The sequence below is a fragment of the Numida meleagris genome, chromosome 1, assembly GCF_002078875.1.
Source record: "Numida meleagris isolate 19003 breed g44 Domestic line chromosome 1, NumMel1.0, whole genome shotgun sequence".
Taxonomy (NCBI): Eukaryota; Metazoa; Chordata; class Aves; order Galliformes; family Numididae; genus Numida; species Numida meleagris.
In genome coordinates, this window is record NC_034409.1 from 163,761,330 (window position 1) to 163,780,190 (window position 18,861).

Sequence of the window (18,861 nt, forward strand, 5' to 3'; positions counted from 1 at the left end):
GGTGATCAGGGGAAAAGGGGTGATGCTTTTATTTGGGATAGCAGCGAACTCTGTGCCAGAGTCAAGTTTTCTCCAAACCCCGGCCTCAGAGCAAGCACCCAGTGCTTGCAGGGAGTGACTAAACCCATGTCCGTGCCGGGCTCATCCTTGAAGCTCCAGGAACACAACACATCTTTATTGCCGAGCAAGTCGGAAGCGCTGCTCTTTCCCAGCCAGCTCTTCTAGCGTCTGGGTGAGAAACGCACTCAGGCTGTGGTGACGTACCCCTAAAAAGGGAACCCACGCCGCGGCCCGGCGGGCCGCCGCAGTGCCGCACACCTGCACCGCCCGCCTCACCCACCCCCGGCAGCGAGCAGCGCCGCCTCCCGCTCCCGCCCCTCAGACCCCGGCCCGGCGGGCTATAAGAGGCGGCGGCGGCGGGGCCGACCCGCCAGCGGCAGGGCAGCCGCCATGAAGCCGCTTTCAGCGCAGCGGCCGGCGGGCCAAGGTGGGTCGCGCTGAGGGATCGTGGCGGGACCGCGGGGAGGCGGGAGGGCTCGGGTCTCCCCACGCAGCGGTTCGCTCAGCCACCGCTTTCTTTCCCCCCTCAGCCGGCGGCCGGCGCCCCGCGGCGCTGCCGGAGGAGGCGGGCGGGCTGGCCGAGGCGCTAGGCGAGTTCGAGGCGGTGCTGGAGGACTTCGCCTGCCCCGCCGGCCGGAGCCGCTTCCACTACGGCGAGCACCTGGAGCGCATGAAGCGGCGGAGCAGTGCCAGCGTCAGCGACGGTAGCGGCCTCAGCGACTCCGAGAGTGAGTGTGGGTCTGTCTGTGCTGGGCTCCTTCTGGCCGACTGGGGTCCTCTTGGTGGGTCCTGGGTGTTTAACAGCTAACATCGCTTGCATGAGCGTCGAGAAAGTAAGGCTTTCTAGGAGGAACTGCAAGCAATCCAGGCTTCTGGTTTGAGCAGTGGAGCTGCTTGCCCTGCTTGGGAGATGATGACCTTAAGCTCGCTTGCATTTGGGTATACCGGGCACACGCAGACTGCCCAGAGAACTTGGGATGAGAAAGGTGGAAGGGGGCTATTAACTGATCCTGCTCCAAGAAAGAAAATGCATAGTGGGAACAAAGGTTTTCTACTAGTAAACCAGAAGTCTTTTCTCTCTTACATCTTCCCTGAAAGCCACTGCTCTCCTTGGGAGTGGCAGAACGAAGAGCTGTTTTGTCACAAGCAAGCTCTGTTAAAAAAACTAACTATACTTCGTACTTGAAGTGCCTAAATTAAAGCTTTCTCTGCAGTTAGCTTTATGAAACTTTCTCCTTTCAAGTTGTAATAGAACTGATTCTTTGGTTTCTGTTGTGCATCTTTCTCAATAAGGTGAGTTACCGTGCAGTTTTGCTGACTTAGTGCTGCAGGACTAACCCGCTCTTCCTAGTGGTTAAGCTGTGAGAGCACAGCTTCTCTGTCCTATCAGATCTATCTTTCATCATCAAGGGTAGGGTTAATTTAATTCCGTGTCAGTCACAAGCAATATCTTTCTTGAGTCTATTTCCTTTTAGATTTTGTCTTTGGTCAGTGAAGATGCAAGAGATTAGCATCCAGATTGGTGCTGTTTCACAGTGTAGGTGGGGAACTGTCCCTTCTAAGTCTACATCTGAGCAAGATCTAGAAGAGAATGCCCAATTCAGGTGGGCACCATCTGTTTGGATGGCTGAGGGGGCAGAAGCTGAAGCCTGTCTTAGCTGAATCAAGCTGATGTGAAGTATGTAAGCAGGACTAGGTCTGTTATTAACAGCAATAATACAGCTCTGTGTTACTATTTCTCGCGTGCTCTTCAGTGTTGTAATATGTTATCCACTCTTGTACTCATATGGAAAACAGGAGGCACTTAAATTGATAGCTTCAAGATCTAGGGAAATACTCTAATACTGGGAAAGTGAGGGGGTGAAACGCAAACTAATGACAAAAAGAAAACCCCAAGAAAACAGCATCAAGAACTTAAGTTATATCTATGGAAGAATATTTTTCTGTAGTTACTTAACATACCTGCTGTGACTCACAGAACTTGCATCCTGAACAGTGCTTAAAATTGCTTTGCAAGGGCTGAAAGGAAAGGCATTTTAGGGAAAATGAAGGTGTTCTTCTGGTGGCAGAAGACCTAGTGAGAGACTGCATGCTCTTGCAAATCAGTAGACAGGATCTTCAGGAAGATCTGGAAAATAAAAACTTACCACAAAGCTGAACTGATTTAGACTGAATGCATCATTGAGATAGCGCAATACAAAGGTTTTGTCTCTGTACTAAGTCCTCAAGGATCTTCAGTTAGGAACTTGTCAAGTGCCCAGTCCTGACCTGTGCTAGAGTTCCTCCCTTAGTGGTGCCTAATGTGAATGACTCTGGAGGAATCGGAAGTTTTCTGGGTGCTGATGTGTGCTGAGAGACCTATTAGGATCTAGCTGCCTCAACCATATGAGGGTATATTTACAGGAAAAGGAAACAGAAAATCAGTCCGCTTTCCTCCTTTCTCAGAAAGTTCCCAGTAAAACACTTGCAAAAGGCCTCATTCAGGGCAGACAGCTTCTTGTTTTGAGTCGAGAGCAGGGTGTTGGAGAGAGACTGCAGATTTATGAAGAGCTCCTTGTATAAAACAGGCTCTGGTGTCTGATGTAATCCAGCTACGCTCCTTGTGGCTATTTTAAGAATAGGTGTAGGGAGTTTTCTACTTACCCAGGCTCTTACTATTCAGCCTGAAGTTTTTTTTCCCCTAGGGCCACCTTTCATTAGGTCTCTGTCCTGTGGCACAAGCGCGGTGCTGAATTCATGACCTCACTGGTCCCATGGTAACAGGGGGGTTAAACATCACTGCGGGATCAAGGAGAAGCTGGGCTGAAAGAGCAAGTTATTGCAACGCATCTGTAACAAGGCAAAAGAAATGCCAACAGGGTTATCTGCAGATAGTTTGGGTTATGGCCTTGCTCATGAAGACTCTGTCTCTGTGGAATCTTGTTATCTAGTGCTGCAGACTTTTCCAAGAGTATCTTGTCGTATATTTACTGAACAGTTCTGACGGTTACATTTTAGTCTCCCAATAAGAAAATATAATACTAACCTTATCTCTGCTGATGTGGAGTGACTGAAGGTTAGGCGTTACATCTTTCTGCCACTCCTGTGGTGATATCTTTGAATGGAGGGTGAGTAAGGAGAGGTGATGTTTTAAGTTGCTGTAGCTGAATTTCATGGCTCTTGAATTGGTTTTAAATCTTACTTTTCTAGAAGCTAGGAACTGACAGCAAATGGCATAAAAATACTGTTTTACAGTGTGGTAAGAAAAGGACTCTCCTGGGGCTTCTGCCATGAGGATGATTCCATTTAATTTAAACAAAAGGATTTACAAAAGATCGTTATCGATGCAGTTAAGCTTGCAAGTAGTGCTCTGTGGGGGTTGTGTGGTTTTTTTTGTTGGTTTTTTTCTTAATTTTAAAAATCTCTTCTTGGGGAAGCTGGCACCAAAAGTACTAATAGAAACTTCTCTATTTCGTATTCTGACCTCTTAAGAAGAAAAAAAAGGTTGAAGATGCTACTTTGGAAAGTGGATGTGACAGTGCTTGGCTCTCCCATGTCTCGTCCTGTTGTTTGATTAGATGATCTTTGGATGAGGTCTGTCTTGGCTGTGGTTAACTGTTGTATGTAACGCACTAGACTCTAGATCTTACAGTAATAAAAGTGTTAGCGTGTGCAGATGTTCACAGTGATGTTAGTGCTTGGCACACAAGTGTTATGTTAACCACAACAGCTGATTGAGTCAGTGCTGGAAACCGTGATGCAACTGGGGGTTCAGTCCAACAGACATTCTTGGATGAATACCAATTCTGTTTCAACTCGATGCATTCAACTGAAGGAATAACAGTTTTGTGCTCTAGGTTATTGATTACACAGAAGCCTACGAGTTGAGGGATATCTTTTTGTTTTTTTACTATGGACGTTCACAGTGATAAAATAGGATTTGCATTAGAGAGTGCTGTCTAGTTTGAATCTACTAGTGTAGATGCAGCAAAATTGACAAACTGCACAGGTATTGTTTTCTGCTTGTGCATTGGAATAAGCCTAAGAAATGAGAAAAGGGCCTGGAGCTGTGTTGGGGATGATCAGGTTGGGCCTTAAGAAGAGGTTCTTCACCAGAGGGTGGTTGGCATGGACCCACGCTGCTGGAGCTCAAGGAGTGTTTGGACACCGCTCTCAGACATAGGGTTTGATTTTTGGGTGGTCCTGTGCAGAGCCAGGAGTTGGAAGGGACTCCCAAGGATCACCGACTCCAACTCAGATGATCCTGTGGAAGAGTAGAAGCTTGCCTGTGCAAATTCTGTGTCCGCTTGGTGTATTTTGCTTCACAGTATGTATATTAATGTCAGGAGTTTAGGCTTACGATAGTGAATGGAAAGTGACATACTGTGAGAGGTTGAGAAGAAAAGTGCTTTAGCACTTCTTGTGCCAAACCTCTGATAACATCTAGAAGCCAAACCAAAATTTGGTGGTATACTCTGAAGTGTTTACACTTCAGATGCATTTTTTTCTGAACCAGGTTTGGCTTCCAGTCTGCCTATTAAAAAGCATTGCAAAATAAAACGCGTCAATTCAGTTCTTGCGCTGATATAGCCTGCAGTGCATCATCATAGCTATTTTTAGGGGTATGTAAATGCTTTCTGGCAAGTACCTCCTGGCTTTTAAACACAATGAAAGACCGTGAGCACATCTGGAGCTCTTAATTCTTTAATTCAAACCCAAGCAGGTGTAAGTTTCAGGGGCTGAATTGCTTCAGTTAACGTGCAGTGCCTGGCACGGTGCAGGCAGTCATAGTTACATGCATGGAAATCTGTGGGGTTGGGCTGGTGCCTCTCTCTAGAGCTGAAGCTTCAGCCACTGTTAGTACTGCAGCACTCACCCTGAAAAGCCAGTTATGTGATCTATTGCAGTATGTAGAGAAGGTACAGAGAGACAACAGAAATGAGTGAAGAGATGAAATAGTTTCCAAATGACTGACCAGACTGAGCTGCCAGCCTAGGGATGAGATGGCTTGGGTGGGGACAAGCTGTCTTCCAGAACATCCCAGATGACATCAGGAAAGTGACTGCGACCTCACCCAGTATGAGAAAACAAAATTAAACCAGCAAGACTCAAACAAGAGCTATTTCACTGCACGTTGCGTAGTTGAACTGTAAACTACATTGCCTTAAGGTGTTGTGGATGTTAAAAGCTTATGTGCTCAAAAAGTAGCTTGATAAAATCATGGGGCTGGGGTAGGGAAGACATCCTCAAGGGACTCTTACGTGCTGAGAAAGTACAGCTTTCTTAGAAAATGCGTTGATCTGAGCGTTGCTAGGACCTGGTTGAGTTTCTTTATGTATGCACCTGCACCACTACTGAACTCTTGTAGGCATCTGCTGTGAGCTGCCCTGAGAGACAGAACAAAGAGTAGGTGAGTTTTTGATTTGGGTCGTAAGCCCCGGTCTTATAGGAGGAAGAGAGTGTTTTAAGGAGGTAGGTTGTTTCTGCAAGTTTCGAATGACCTGTCTCTGAGAAGAATGTAATACAATACTTATAATGAAAAAAAAAATGAGGACTTCTTTTGAGAACTCTTAATTAAATTACCTGAATAATGCTTTATGAAGTTACTGACGTGTTTAAGGGGAAGAAAATCAAGGGGTGTCAGCTACACAAGCTTCTTTCCAGATACTGCAATTTAATGAGAGCTGTGATTTTTGAGAGATTTCCTGTTCTTGCCTCTCTAGCATGCCTGTTTCTCTCCTGCCCTTCAGAGAGGAAGCCTTAGAGAAGGGGATGACTGGGGCTGGCAGTACTGCCTCACCAGTAGTAAGCACGATGGAGCAATAGGATGGTAAGCTTTGTCTACAGTGAGAAGTTGAGCTTGCACGTCTGCTCAGGCTTCCTAGATCACTTCCTTGTGGGTTGTAGCTATGTGAGCTCAAATCTTTTACACTGTTCAGCCTGCACATGTTGATGATGAGAACAGATGGTTGGTGGTTAGGCAAAAGGCACTAAAACGGTGCAATGAAACGTGAGTGTGATTGTGATCAAACAAGCCCTATCCTTGAGAGCTGTGACATGTGCATTGTGAAGTTACCTCTGCGTGGCGAATACTTCTCACTTCTGTTGGCTGCATTCAAATCCAGATTTTTTTTATTTGTAGCAAGTAGCTGTGTTCTGACTCGCAATTAATCGTGTGGTCTGTTCATTAAGTGCTGAATATTGTTACATAATGAATTCACAATTTGCAGAGACTTCAGTGGAACTGCAGGCCTTTTTCTCTGAAGACTTTGGGAGTGAGGTATTTTTCTTCAGCTTTCCTCAGTGCAAGTTATAGTGCTTCTTCATACCATGTGCTGAACTATGGTTCTAGAAAGAACATAATATTAAGAGATCAGACAGTTGATCTCTTGTCTCATTTAAAATGAAACGTTTGAGGCTTTCCTCCTTTAGTTGATTACTGTCCAGAACCTTTCAGTTGTTCACGTCGTGGGAGCGTGCTATACTTCCATGGTATTGCAATGCTCTGTTTGTGGTTTATTTATATACTGGAACACCGAAGGTCAATACTAACTACAGATTACATTGCCAAAGTAAAATACACCCATATCTGTTGCAGCCCCCTAATTTTGCTGCTGTTGGCTTAGTTTAGCTCATGTAAATCAACTCAGATACTTAACTATCAGATTTTAAGGTCTTTTTTTTTTTAAGAAGACAGTTCAAAGGGACATAGTTTGTATGTGCGCACAGGCAGTAGAATCCCACTGCAAAGCCAATAAGGAGTGAATGCAAGATGAACTTGCATCGCAGAGGGAGGGAAGGGGTTGGGTGAGGAAGGGCAGCAGCAGTGAGATCCTTGGCATCAGCCTCCAGCTATTAGGTTGCAGGGGATGTTGTGTTTGCGTGGCAGTGGAAATCTTCCAAGGCCCCTTACTGAAGGCAAGTGAGCAAGCCTGGGCTGTGGCAGGACTGAAGTGTCCTTTTTCCCAGAGCTGCCTTCCCCAGAGCCACACTTACAAAGCTGGTGGTTTTGCACTGTGGGTACCACGGGGATTTTACAGTGCTTTGTTTTCAGTTTTTATAAATAAAGTTGCTATTCCCAGCACCGCAATCGCTGCTGCTTTGTGGCAAGTGTGAGCCGAAGGTGCTACCTAAAATATCATTCTGCTTTTTGGGAAAGATAAACAGTGATTTTTGCTTGGAATAGTTTTATATTTCAGCCCATCAGAAGTTAACTCTGTTCTGGGAAAGCTTTTCACCTTTTCCTGGTTTTAATACATTGTGAGGTTAGTGGTCAGTACTTTCAAGTATAGAAGAACTACGGAGAAAAATGCAAGAGGAATTGGGATGATTAAGAATTCAGGTGTGTGTAAATAAAAATGTGTGAATAGTTTGAGGTTAATTTAAATGGTGCACTAGCCTTCTGAAGTCTGAGTTGCCTTCACAAGAATTTGCAAAAAGAAGCCTTTATTTCCTCCATAGGTAGGAGCATCTGGAGGTTTGGATGTAATGCATGAGAAGTACTGGTTTCTAATACAGCTTTCCACCATCCCTACATCTGGTGCCTGGATGCTAGTAGCGTGGACTTTGCAGTAAAAGTACACTCAGATTTATAGCTGTTGTTCTCTGGATTATTTCTTATTAATTCACCAAACTCTAAAGCCTTTAAAATAAATCCCTTGAAAATTCAGTCTGTTCTTCCCAAATGTTACCTCAGACACATGTTTCGTCCTTGGGCTGTTCTGTTGGCGTTTCACTGCGTTGTACTCTTGGCTATTGCCCTGTTTGTGTGAGGTGTTATTTGGCTTTTTCATAATGGCAGGGCTTTTATCCCAGTTAAAACTTTCCATTCTGAGTTCCTTGTTCAATAGGGTTTGCATCTTGGCTAAAAAACAGTGTGGTTTTAGTTGGAAGTTGCTCCATGAGCTGACGTCAGGGAGAGATTTGTCATATCTTTAACTATTACTTGAAACCCACTAATGTGCTAGGGTTCATTTCACTGTGCAGTGCTGGTGAGGTGATGATGGTGATGCAGTGTCAAATTCCCTCTCTCACCTATTACACTGGTTAGTTAATCTTTTTAGGAGCTACTTTAAAATATATATATTTCTTTTTTTCAATGCTTTTCTCTCTCAAACTCTCATAATCCTGCTTTGTATTCCTCAAAGCTGTCAGAACTTTCAAGTAAGCTAGTTCTGAACCTCTCAGGTTTAGAGAGAACAGGCATTTAAGAGTGAAGCTGTGGAGACAGTGATGAAAAGTTAGTGTGAAGCATCATCCCGCTTTTGCACAAGGAATGCCAACTGATTGTTGACTTGGCCAAGCCATGATCCCAGGTATCAGATGTCATTTTATTGCTTCTATTTGCACAGTGCTGTGAGTAGCAGGAGCTGAGCTAATAGCGGAGGGAACTGTGCAAGATATGATACTCTGATGGGCCAACATATGTGTAAGAGAGGAAAATCTTCCAGGGTGAAGACCATCACGTAAGCATTTGCAATAGGTGTTGGAGCAGAGACAGGATTGGAAGCTAATGTAGGAGGAAAAAAAAACCTGTAGGAGACTGGACAAACATGACAACTCAGCTGGCAGGCTTGGCACTTGAAGATGCAGTTGCGCTGTCTGATCTGACTTGTCTCTGTACCTGTGTATTCCTGCATCAGGTGGGTTTGTGCTGGACTGGACTATGGGCTAGGTGAGGTGGGGTATGGACGTGCTTCTCTTCCCGAAGGTGAGGGCAACTTGTGGGAGAGAAGTCATCAGCTGGAGGATGGTCTCATCTTGATGTCTGTAAGCACCGTGGCGGCGTTCAGTGGAAGTGTAGATGTGCAGAGTCTGGCAAGGAGAGCTGACACCCTTAATTTAACCAGGAAAATTATCTCCTGCCTTAGCCAATTGGTCAGATGTCTAAAAAAAAAAAAATGTGAGAGTTCTGACTTGGATGGACTTGGTAGTGCAGTGTAACCACCTCCTAGCTCAGGGCTCTGAAGACAAATGTTAGAGGCACTGCAGGTAAGCAAAATGCTGGCCTCAGTGGCAAGCAGAGGCAATCATCAGCCTGTGTAACAAGACATAAATTTATTTCCTGGGAAATGTGCCGGGTAGAGACCATTGCCACATCCGTATTACAATGGCTTCCTTTTTGCTTTTTTTAATAACTACAGCTTTCAGGTGAGTTTTCAGCTAAAAAGTGCAGGAGCTACCAGCTCTAGCGTCTGTAACACAATGCCAATTCCTCCTTCCTCTGGAGCCGTGACTAATACCTTGTGCACTGCACACTGTGGCACTGTTCTTCTGCAAAGAGGAAAAATAGCAATAGGTGTGCTTGAAGCTTAGCACCTTTAAAATCCAACAACATCAGAATGATATTGCAACCTTTGCCATTGCTTTCCGTGGCACGTAAAGCTTTGTTTAAGACTACCCAAAATAAGATTGCAGAGCAACTTGTGTGCAGATCTACTGCTTCATGAACTCCAGAGTAGGGCAGGTAAGCATTTCTGTTCTTAACGAGGCGCTGCATTTTTCTGATGTTATTGCCACGGCGAATGATGTAATTATGCTTTATATAATAACAGTGCTTCTGAGGAACTGTTTCTCTCCTGGAGTTCTTAATTAACTTTTTAAATAACTTTTGAGAAGTTCTGGTAATTGAAATTTCCCAGAGTACTGCGAATCATGTAGGCCTTGTGAGATTTAACTTAAGTGTAGGATAATTGCTGTAATACTCCCTAGGTGATGCTAAGTGCAGGGGAAGCTGACGCTTTCCTTTCCAGGAGACAAGGAAAGGGCCTAGGACTGCTTCCTTTTTAATAGTGGGTGTGGGAACAACAGTCTTCAAACAATAGGTAATTTACTCATCCTTCTGGCTTTAAAGTCTATAAACTTCAGTTCTCCAGACTTTGAAGCCCATACAGGAAACCTCCTGTTTTTCTCTTTTAATCCTACCGCAAAATCTGAGGCGGTGCTATTTTTAACTTGAATTTTTTTTTCTTTAACAGGTGCAGATTCGCTCTACAGGAGTAGTTTCAGCCTCAGTGATGAAAAACTTAACTCTCCAACTGTGTCTACTCCAAGCTTGCCATCTCCATCAGTAACTCCTAGTAAAGGTAAACTTAAATCCTCAGTGTTTCTTCTGAATTCTCAACTATATAGGCTTCTTCTGTGGGCAAAGTTCTACATTTGTGCATTGACTTGTTTTTGAATGAAAGCAAAACTGAGGTTTACTGATAAGCACAGTACAAGTGCAAGTATTATTGCTGCTTATGAGCAACACAGTGGCATAAGGCATCCATGCTTCTTCATGGGTTATTCAGCAACTTTTGGTTTTGAATCCCCAACCTACATAAAGTTTGTTTTTTGGTTGATCAGAATCTGTGGTACTACTTACAGAATACTCACTTCAGAATTAACAAGTCTAACTCAAGCAACTAGATAGCCTAAGTGTCCCATCTATATACCTAAATGCTTAGCTTGAGTGTGGAGCTGCAATATGCGACCGGTTGCAAGTAACAAATAAAATGTTCTTTTACTGATTACCATGATACTAGGGGGAAATGTGTTGTAGTTAATAAGAAGAAGGGAGTTAAAAATGCTTCAGTTAAACTGGTACTACTCAGTTAATACTCATCCAGGAGTTGCACTAGAGGTCAAGATCTTCTTCCTGATGAGAAGGTAGAAATAGTTGGGACCACCTTGGAATAGACCACAGAAGTGAGATAAGGAAACCACTTGAAATAAAACTAGATTGAGAACATCACTGGTTCCATTCAGTATTGGAAATTTGAGTAAATGCTTGGATTTAAATTGAACGTGTGTGGATCTCGATCAAAGGTTCTAACATCTGGTAAACCACAGATACTGATGTGAGGTTTGGATTTGGGCTGGACTAGGAGCTAAGTAAGTAAGGTAAGCAGTAATAAGTAAGAATTCCACAGTAGCAAGGTTGACCTTGCTATTCCAAGCAAAGCTGACCTACAGCTTTTTTTTTTCCCCCACTTCTTCAGCATTGTCTTTTAAAGGAAGCTAAACAGGCTTGACTTGCCTTTGTCAAATAGATTAAAAACTTTAGGTTTTAGTTATATACCTTCTTTTCTAAGAATGCATTTGGAGACTGCAGCAACCCTAAACTTCTCCAAAAGTAATGCAGAGCAGATTTGGTACCACTAAAAATGATTTGGGGGATTGTGTGGTTCCAGTGGTTTCTTTTGTCACATCTAAATACTGACTGTCTCTTCCTAATTTGCAGCAAAGCTTGGAGACACAAAAGAACTGGAAGAATTCATAGCTGATCTTGACAGGACACTAGCAAGTAAGTAGGTTTTTAGGAGACTGCTTATTGCTTTGTCTGTCACTGATCACAGTCATGGGGTGATGAATGCCAGAGTATTGGTGGGTGGGGAAAAGAGCAGCAATAGTTTTATATAAAATGTGGCTTTGTTTTAGTTTGCTGGTGCTGTGGATAATTGTTAAGTACATAAAATGGACTAAACTCTGGGCTTTGCTTGAATGTTCAAGGCATGCAACTTAGCTTGTGGGGGGGAAGGAAAGGCTGTACTCGCATAAACCTCTGTCCTAATCTGTGAGGCAACTCATTTCTTCTTGAAAATTTGTACTTTCCTAAATACTCAAAACTCTTGATTAAAAATGAGATTGTGCTTCTTAGTTAGTGGGCTAAGTAACTGGAGAAGTAACCTGAAGGTCAGGGATACTTTTTCTACCTAAACTTTGCTTCATGAGACTATGAAGACAACCTTATTTATTGCCTTAAATTAAACGTTAAACCCACATGATCTTCCAGGAATGGAATTTAGATTACAACTTTCAGGCAGTGTCAGAAGTATGTTCCAGTTGTTCTTCTGAGTTCTGCACTATGATTTGAGAGGAGTGTGGGTGAACAAAATAAAGAAGCCGACCCAGTGCCTTGTTCCCTACCATATATTCTGCCTATTCTTCTTCCCATGCTGTTTGAGATGTGATACGGGATGTTTTTTTTTCCCCATGGACCAGTCTGTAGAACCCAAAACATGGGACTAGGCCTACACAGCCACATGTTCAAAAGCTACGAACTGGGTTTCTTGTATTCGTGGAGGTATTTTCCCTTCCTCATAATTCTTGAAGCCACAACCATCTGCCTTGGTTGTAACTCAAGAGAGCTGCCCTGATGAGCTTCCCACTTCCCTGTCTCAGAAGTGAAACCAGGATTAAGATATTTCTAGCTTCCTGATTTTTTTTTTTTTTTTAAATTTGTCTTACATATATGCTTGCGCTAACTGTCCTTACCACTTAAACTTAACTGACTGATTGCTCTTCTGAGAAACTTCTGAATTTGCAGGTTTGGGGATTTTTATTCTATATAGATGTCCAAATTTGACTTTGTTGTATCTTGCACAGCTGTGTTGCAGGTAACTCTGCGGCGGCTGGTTATAGTACATTGGCTTTACTGCCTCCTTGCAAGGCACATCTACAGTGAGGCCAGGGATTTCAACTTGCTATGCTAGTTCTTACCAACAAAGCAAACCTCTGGCAATCTCAGCAGATTCTCATTTATAGGGTCACGTGTTTTACAGTGATGTCCCATCTCTGTCATACACTGAAGTTCTAGGGAAGTCCAATTTCCGTCTGATATTTATCACCTTTTTTTTTTCTTTTGAGGAGTCACTACATGCTTTGAGGTTTCACAGACTTTTACAGATTCTTTTGGAAGTGTAATGCAACTATTAGAATAATAATAGACTTGAATTGTTATGTTAACCTCTTAGCTTTCATATCAGTTTAAAAAAAAATAAATTGAAGAGTAGTGTGGCCTGTAAGGCAGCTGGCAACCTCATCAAATACAGAGTTTACAGTTGTTCTTGTTTTGTATTTCCAGGTATGTGAAGTGAATCTTTGGCACTGTTTGCCTGTGAATGTCATCTGAGGGATAAGTGACATCAGTCATGGAGAACTGCTGCCCTTGCCTGATAACTTTGTTACCCAAGATATTCACCTTCTGAACACAACCTTTGTAAATTCCTACAAGTATTTAACTGGCAAACATCAGTGTTGTTACTTTGCAGCAGCTGGAATTGGATAACTTAAATTTTCCAGCTATATTTTACTTTAAAATATAGCTTGAATTTTAATTTAAAGTTGCTTTTATGAAAATATATTTGTAATTTTATATAGTTGAGAACTTTTAATGCTTTTTTCCATTATAATATATTTTTATACAAATAAACCCTGAACTGGAATCCAGATCTCTGAAACTTTCATATGAACATGTGAACTGTGAAACATCAGCACAAATTATGCACTTACTGAAAAGATGGAGCTTCAGAATATCTGATAAAACTGTATCTTTTGTTAGGCTAAATGTATTACACTGTCTTCATACAGAGCTTCATATTGTTCCTATCAAATTGCTTGAGTAAGTGTTTTTTACTATGTAAAACTTGATACAGTCAGGAAAATAAAGTTAGTTAGATTTTTATTAATATTAAAGGTAATCTGCAATAATACTTAGTAGAGATTTGAGCGATAACACCTATTTCAAACCCTAAAAGATATCTTTAAAGTTACATGTCATTCTCTATTAAGTACTAATTAGGAGGTCAGGCATTTAGGCCTAAGAGTTTAAAGAGATACTGCAGCATTGAGAAAATGCTTACATGTCCAGTGTCAGAAACACCTAAACAGTTGTGTCCAAAACAGTCTCCATCCCTTTAAAAGCACTGCCTGACCATTGCTGTTTTGCTGCAAGAGTGGAAGGTGAAGCTGTGTTACTCGTTTTGTAGAAGGAACCTGATTCTTTCCGTATGCATTAAGCACTGGAGATAATGTGTGAGCTCTCCTTCAGCTGCTGCAGGCATTACACTCAGCTCTGCTGTCCAAGCTGCTCATGTGGTTGCCCTCTAATCCATCCAGACAAAGTGAGCTAGACTTGTTTAAGCTGCAGGTCTTATTTTGACCGTAGCAGGCTAGTGCACAGTCACAGAAGCGGTTCAAGTATTGTGCCCCTTGGGTCTGTTATCTTTGGATCTGTTATCTTTAAAAATGGGGCCATGGCTGGAAAAAGGATGCATCTGCACCAATGGCACAGTGACCAGCCAGTTGCTTAGGGGTCTAGCAGGTGGATTTGGACCTGTCTTCTGCAACCTGGGGAAAGCCTAATCTACTGTGTTATTTGATAATGGAAGCACTATGATCAAATCCATCCCTCTGCTTTGGATTTTCAAACAAATAATCAAAAACTTGGAATGTGTTAAGTGTAATGTGTTTGTTTTTTTTTTCCAATTTTCTTCACAGATAAGAAAATCAAAGTGGGAACTGTGTCCATGCCAATAAGTCTGAAATGCTCTTAAAATGGCTTTTTGAGCTTTTCCTTCTTGCACAGTAGACAACCTCTTTGAGCAGCAAGGCAGGCTTGTTGTGGAAAACAGGAGCCCTGTGGGAATTCAGTGTTACTACACTCTCAGTATAGGAGCAAATCTCCTTTTGGCCTTCTCTGTGAAACTGAGGGGAATCTGTCTCTTCTTGCTGGTCCTCGATATAAAGGCATATTTTGCTGTGCAAAACCAGTGAGGGGGATTCCCTTATCTTCTGTAGGACTTGCTGTTATGTGGGGAGGGAGTGACACTGTGCCTTTCAAAGAAGGGAATGCCTGGGAGAGGGGCCAAAGCTCATGCTTGAGAAATATTGCTAGCATAAGGCATGTTTTTGAAAGCTACTTGAATAGCATCTGAAGTTTTAGCTATCTTTCTCCACTTTTACGCTTTTTGGTAGGGTGAGAGACGGAATGGTTGTGGATGATGGATATTACTGCTGCAGAGGCAGGATAACTTAACTCAGCGTGTTAGGTAAGCCATGTGTTTCAGAGGAGGCCAACTGAAATGATTACTGGGTGAAGGGGAATGAGCAGCTGTTTGCTTCTTCATCACTCAAATCAGATTGCTTGAGGTATAGGGCATGAGTGTTCCACTTTCCCTGTGCACATGCAGTTGTCGTTTGATACAGCTGAATGCCTGACCTGTGGTCATCAAATCATAAAATCGTTTGCGTTAAGATACCTTTAAAGGTCATCTGGTCCAGCTCCCCTGCAAAGAACATGGACACCTACAGCTCGATCAGGTGCTCAGAGCCCTGTTCAGCCTGACCTTGAATGTCTCCAGGGACTGGGCAACCTGTTCCAGTGCTTTACCACCCTTATTGTAAAGCATTTTTCCTGATAGCCAGTCTAAATCTCTGCTCTTTTTGAAACCATTTAGCCCTGTCCTCTTCCAACAAACCCTGCTCAAGTCTGTCCCCTTCTTTCATATAGCCCCTCCTTTAGATACTGAAAGGCCACTTTCAGGTCTCTCTGGAGCCTTCTCTTCCCCAGGCTGAACAGCCCCAGCTCTCTCAGCCTGTCCTCATAGGAGAGGTGTCCCATCCCTTAGATCCTTTTTGTGGCCCTCCTCTGGACACACTCCAGTGTGTCCACATCTCTCCTGTACTGAGGACTCCACATCTGGATGCAGTACTCCAGATGAGGTCTCACCAGCACAGAGTAGAAGGGGAGGATCACCTCCCCTTGACCTGCTGGCCGTGCTTTTTTGGATGCACCTCAGGATACTGTTGACTTTCTGGCTGGTGAGAGCACATTGCTGACTCGTGTCCGGGTTGCCATCCATCGGTACCCTAAAGTCCTCTTTGGCAGAACTGTGCTGTATCCTTATCCTATCTTATACTGATAGTGGAGGTTGCCATGACCCAACTGCAAGACCTTGCAATTGGATTTGTTGAGCCTTGTGAGTTGCACCTGGGCCACTACTTGAGCCTGTCTAGGTCCCTCTGGATGGCATCCCACCCATCAGGCATGTCAGCCACACCACACGGCTTGGTGTCATCCACAAACTTGCTGAGGGTGCTCTCAATCCCCCTGTCAATGTAATTGATGAAGATATTGAACAGCACCAATCCCAGTACTGACCCTTGAGGGACACCACTCATCACTGATCTCCATCTGGACATTGAGCCATTGACCACCACTCTCTGGCTACAATCTCACAACCAGCTGCTCATCCATTGAACAGTTCACCCACCAAGTCCATATCTTTCCCATTTGGAAAGACGGATGTTGTGGGGGACTGTCGTTAAAGGCCTTACTGAAATCCAGATAGGTGATGTCAGTGGCTTTTCCCTTGTCTAATGACACAGTTATGCTATCATAGTAGGTTGGTCAGGCAGGACTTGCCCTTGGTGAGGCCATGTTGGTTGTAGTCAGTACTTAAAGCTGGATGTTTCCCCTTATAGAGTGATGTCGCTGAGCTACTAAAAGTATATTGGGAACAGCAGTACTTTGTCCTTGTAGACACCCAATCCTTAAGACTTTTCCTTTATAAGCAAAGGTTTAAAGCAGGGCACATTCCTCATTTTGTGTAATGTGGGGTCAACTGGGGATGGAGGTGGTGATTAAATCACCATCTGCTTGTTTTTTTAATCTTATTTATGCATAAACAGGTGGTGATTTCTGCCTGCTTATACAGCAGCTCTGGAGATCATCAGCTACAAAATATGGGAGTGTCTTCTGTGAAGCAGTTGGTCAGAATTCCTTTCAGTTTATGCTTTATTTTGAAAGTCTTATTTTGTCAGAATAAAGGCACTAATGTAGATGTCATTTCACTGGAGTATACTTATGATTTAAGTTCATCATCTAATTACATATGTCCCTGAAAAATGTGCTGCTGAGAAAAGATCTTGTGATATTCTGTCTGCAGCAAGTATTGCTGGAGGCTGTACTGTCCTTGTGGACCAGTCTGACTCCTTAATCCTTGTTTTGACCTTCCTGAACTGTGAGGGAGAATTTGGACTCAGAAAAGCCTCTCAGCCGACACCACTCTTTCAGAAATCACAATGAGAGGTTTAGGCTAAGCAAATGTATTGCCACAGTTCAACATGCGTAGGGTGAGCTGCAACAATTATTTGCAAGCGTGCTCCTTACCTGCTGCAAATTCAAGGTTAAATGGATTAGTTTAAATCTCTGTTGCTGAGGCTTGAGCTAATGTGTCTTATCTTGAGTTTGCTATTGACTGTGTGTCCTCAGTGCGGTCACCCAGGCTCGGCTGATATGTGGTAACTCATTAAGCTTTTTAACATACATACGCATTTTTCTGAGCCTTTTATAGCAGGGAGAGAAAAGCCAAAGGAGGGATTTTTCTCCCCTGTGTGTCTTTAGCTGCTATTGATGCACCTACAGCCAGGTGAGGCCTTGTGAGAGAGGAAGACAGTAGCGTTGGCAGTGTCTATGCAAAAGGAAAAGCAGGCTCTGCATTGAAGGGCTCAGCCTCTGCCCTCTCCTCGAGCCCACTGTCCCCATGCCTTCTCCTCACCTCCATTAGAGACACTTGCTTGGTGGCTGTATTTCAGCTTTGTTTTCAGTATCGATTGTCTGCAAAGAGAGAACGCACAGGGACTGCATCTTCCTGGTGGGAAACATCTGTGTCTGCAAATACAGATTTTCTTAGCACTGCTTTTAGGCCATCATCCAGCTGCTTCAACCTCTCTGATGTGGAAAAAACCCACCTCACTTGGGTCTCTGTAGGTGAACTCAGACTCCATCAGCTCCCGGGGACTCGGTTTACTGCCCAAGAGTTATTCTTGCCACACTGGAGCCTGTTTTGCACGAGACTCATTTATGTGAAGGTGCTTAAATGTGCTAGACATCACATCTGCTAGAGAGAAACTCCCAACTTTACAGCTTGCTGTGTTTGGAAGCAGAATAATTGTCCTAAAGCCAATGTGACAGCAACAGCTCCTGAGCCAAATCCAGCTCTGCGCACTAGCATTGCAAACACTATATCCTCAGTGGGGAGAACTCCTGTTTTCTGTGTTACTTTAACAGGCATTCTACATTACTGACTTCATGCAGCTTGGCTAACAGTTCTAGCTATCTCAATAGCTTCACATTCATGTAAGAGCATACTGGCTGTTGTGTCTGGTGGGTTTAGAGCTGTAAAACAGATCACGTCAGGACCCTTTTCTTGTTACAAGTTCTGAGTCACCAGGTAAATGCCCTGGGGATTAAAACAGGGCAGTTGATTACAAGGGGCTTCTAGTGCTTTGGTTGCTTCTGTTCTTTGGCTTCTGTTTTGGAAGCTGAAGTATTGATCAGTTTGGCGCTCCTGACCTAAGCGCTGATGTAAAACGGTGAAGTTAGGATGCTGTCCTTGGCTCCCTCCATAGCCTTGACAGGAAAGGGAGTCCCCAGAAGATGTCCCCATGCTACAGTGCATATTGTAAAGTAAAGACACCAGGTAAGCAAGTGTTTCACAGCAAGTGCCTATTTCAACTGCAGGTAATTTCTGCATTAATAATCAGTGACTTAATGGACCGAATGGATGCTACTGAAGGCTGTGGTAAAATTTCCATTGACCCCAGTGGGCTGGGATTTAATTCTGTGCCAGGACATGGCTGGGCTGGTGGCTTGATTGGTTCTCCAGGAAGGCTTGAGAGTGTCTGCTTTATTACCCAACGTAAATACAAGTTTCTGGACACTATTTAAAACATCTCAGGAGACCAATATCTGACCATCTAGGTTAGATTTAAGTGGACAATCATGTTCTCCCCTGTTTTTCTCCCCATCTCTGAAAGCAGCAGAGTTGCTGTAAGGACAGCCCGAAAGCCAGCATGCTTTATTGCCATGCCCTGCAGCAGGGTTATGCCAAGAGCTGGCCCATGACTTCGGTGCTTTCAAGCTCTGACTGTCCTGGGCTTTCCTGCAGCACCACACACTGATCTTGGCAGTCTTTGTTCATAGATGGCTTCTTAACGCTGTGTATATTTTAATAGCTTTGTGCACTTGGAAAACTGATTTATGAGCAGTAGCTT

At 43.6% G+C, this 18,861-nt stretch overlaps 1 protein-coding gene across 1 annotated transcript; it reads left to right on the top strand.

The window, feature by feature from the left end:
- RGCC (regulator of cell cycle) lies at window positions 362-14,249 on the top strand. The gene is made up of 5 exons (XM_021375012.1): window positions 362-487; window positions 591-788; window positions 10,017-10,124; window positions 11,264-11,326; window positions 12,887-14,249. The coding sequence occupies exons 1-5, from the start codon at window positions 451-453 to the stop codon at window positions 12,892-12,894; spliced, it is 414 nt and encodes a 137-aa protein (XP_021230687.1). The 5' UTR covers window positions 362-450; the 3' UTR covers window positions 12,895-14,249.

Coding starts and splice junctions, on each gene's coding strand:
- RGCC (XM_021375012.1), top strand. CDS start 451: ATGAAGCCGCTTTCAGCGCAGCGGCCGGCGGGCCAAG. Junction 789..10,016: donor CGGCCTCAGCGACTCCGAGA/GTGAGTGTGGGT, acceptor TTTCTTTAACAG/GTGCAGATTCGCTCTACAGG. Junction 10,125..11,263: donor ATCAGTAACTCCTAGTAAAG/GTAAACTTAAAT, acceptor CCTAATTTGCAG/CAAAGCTTGGAGACACAAAA.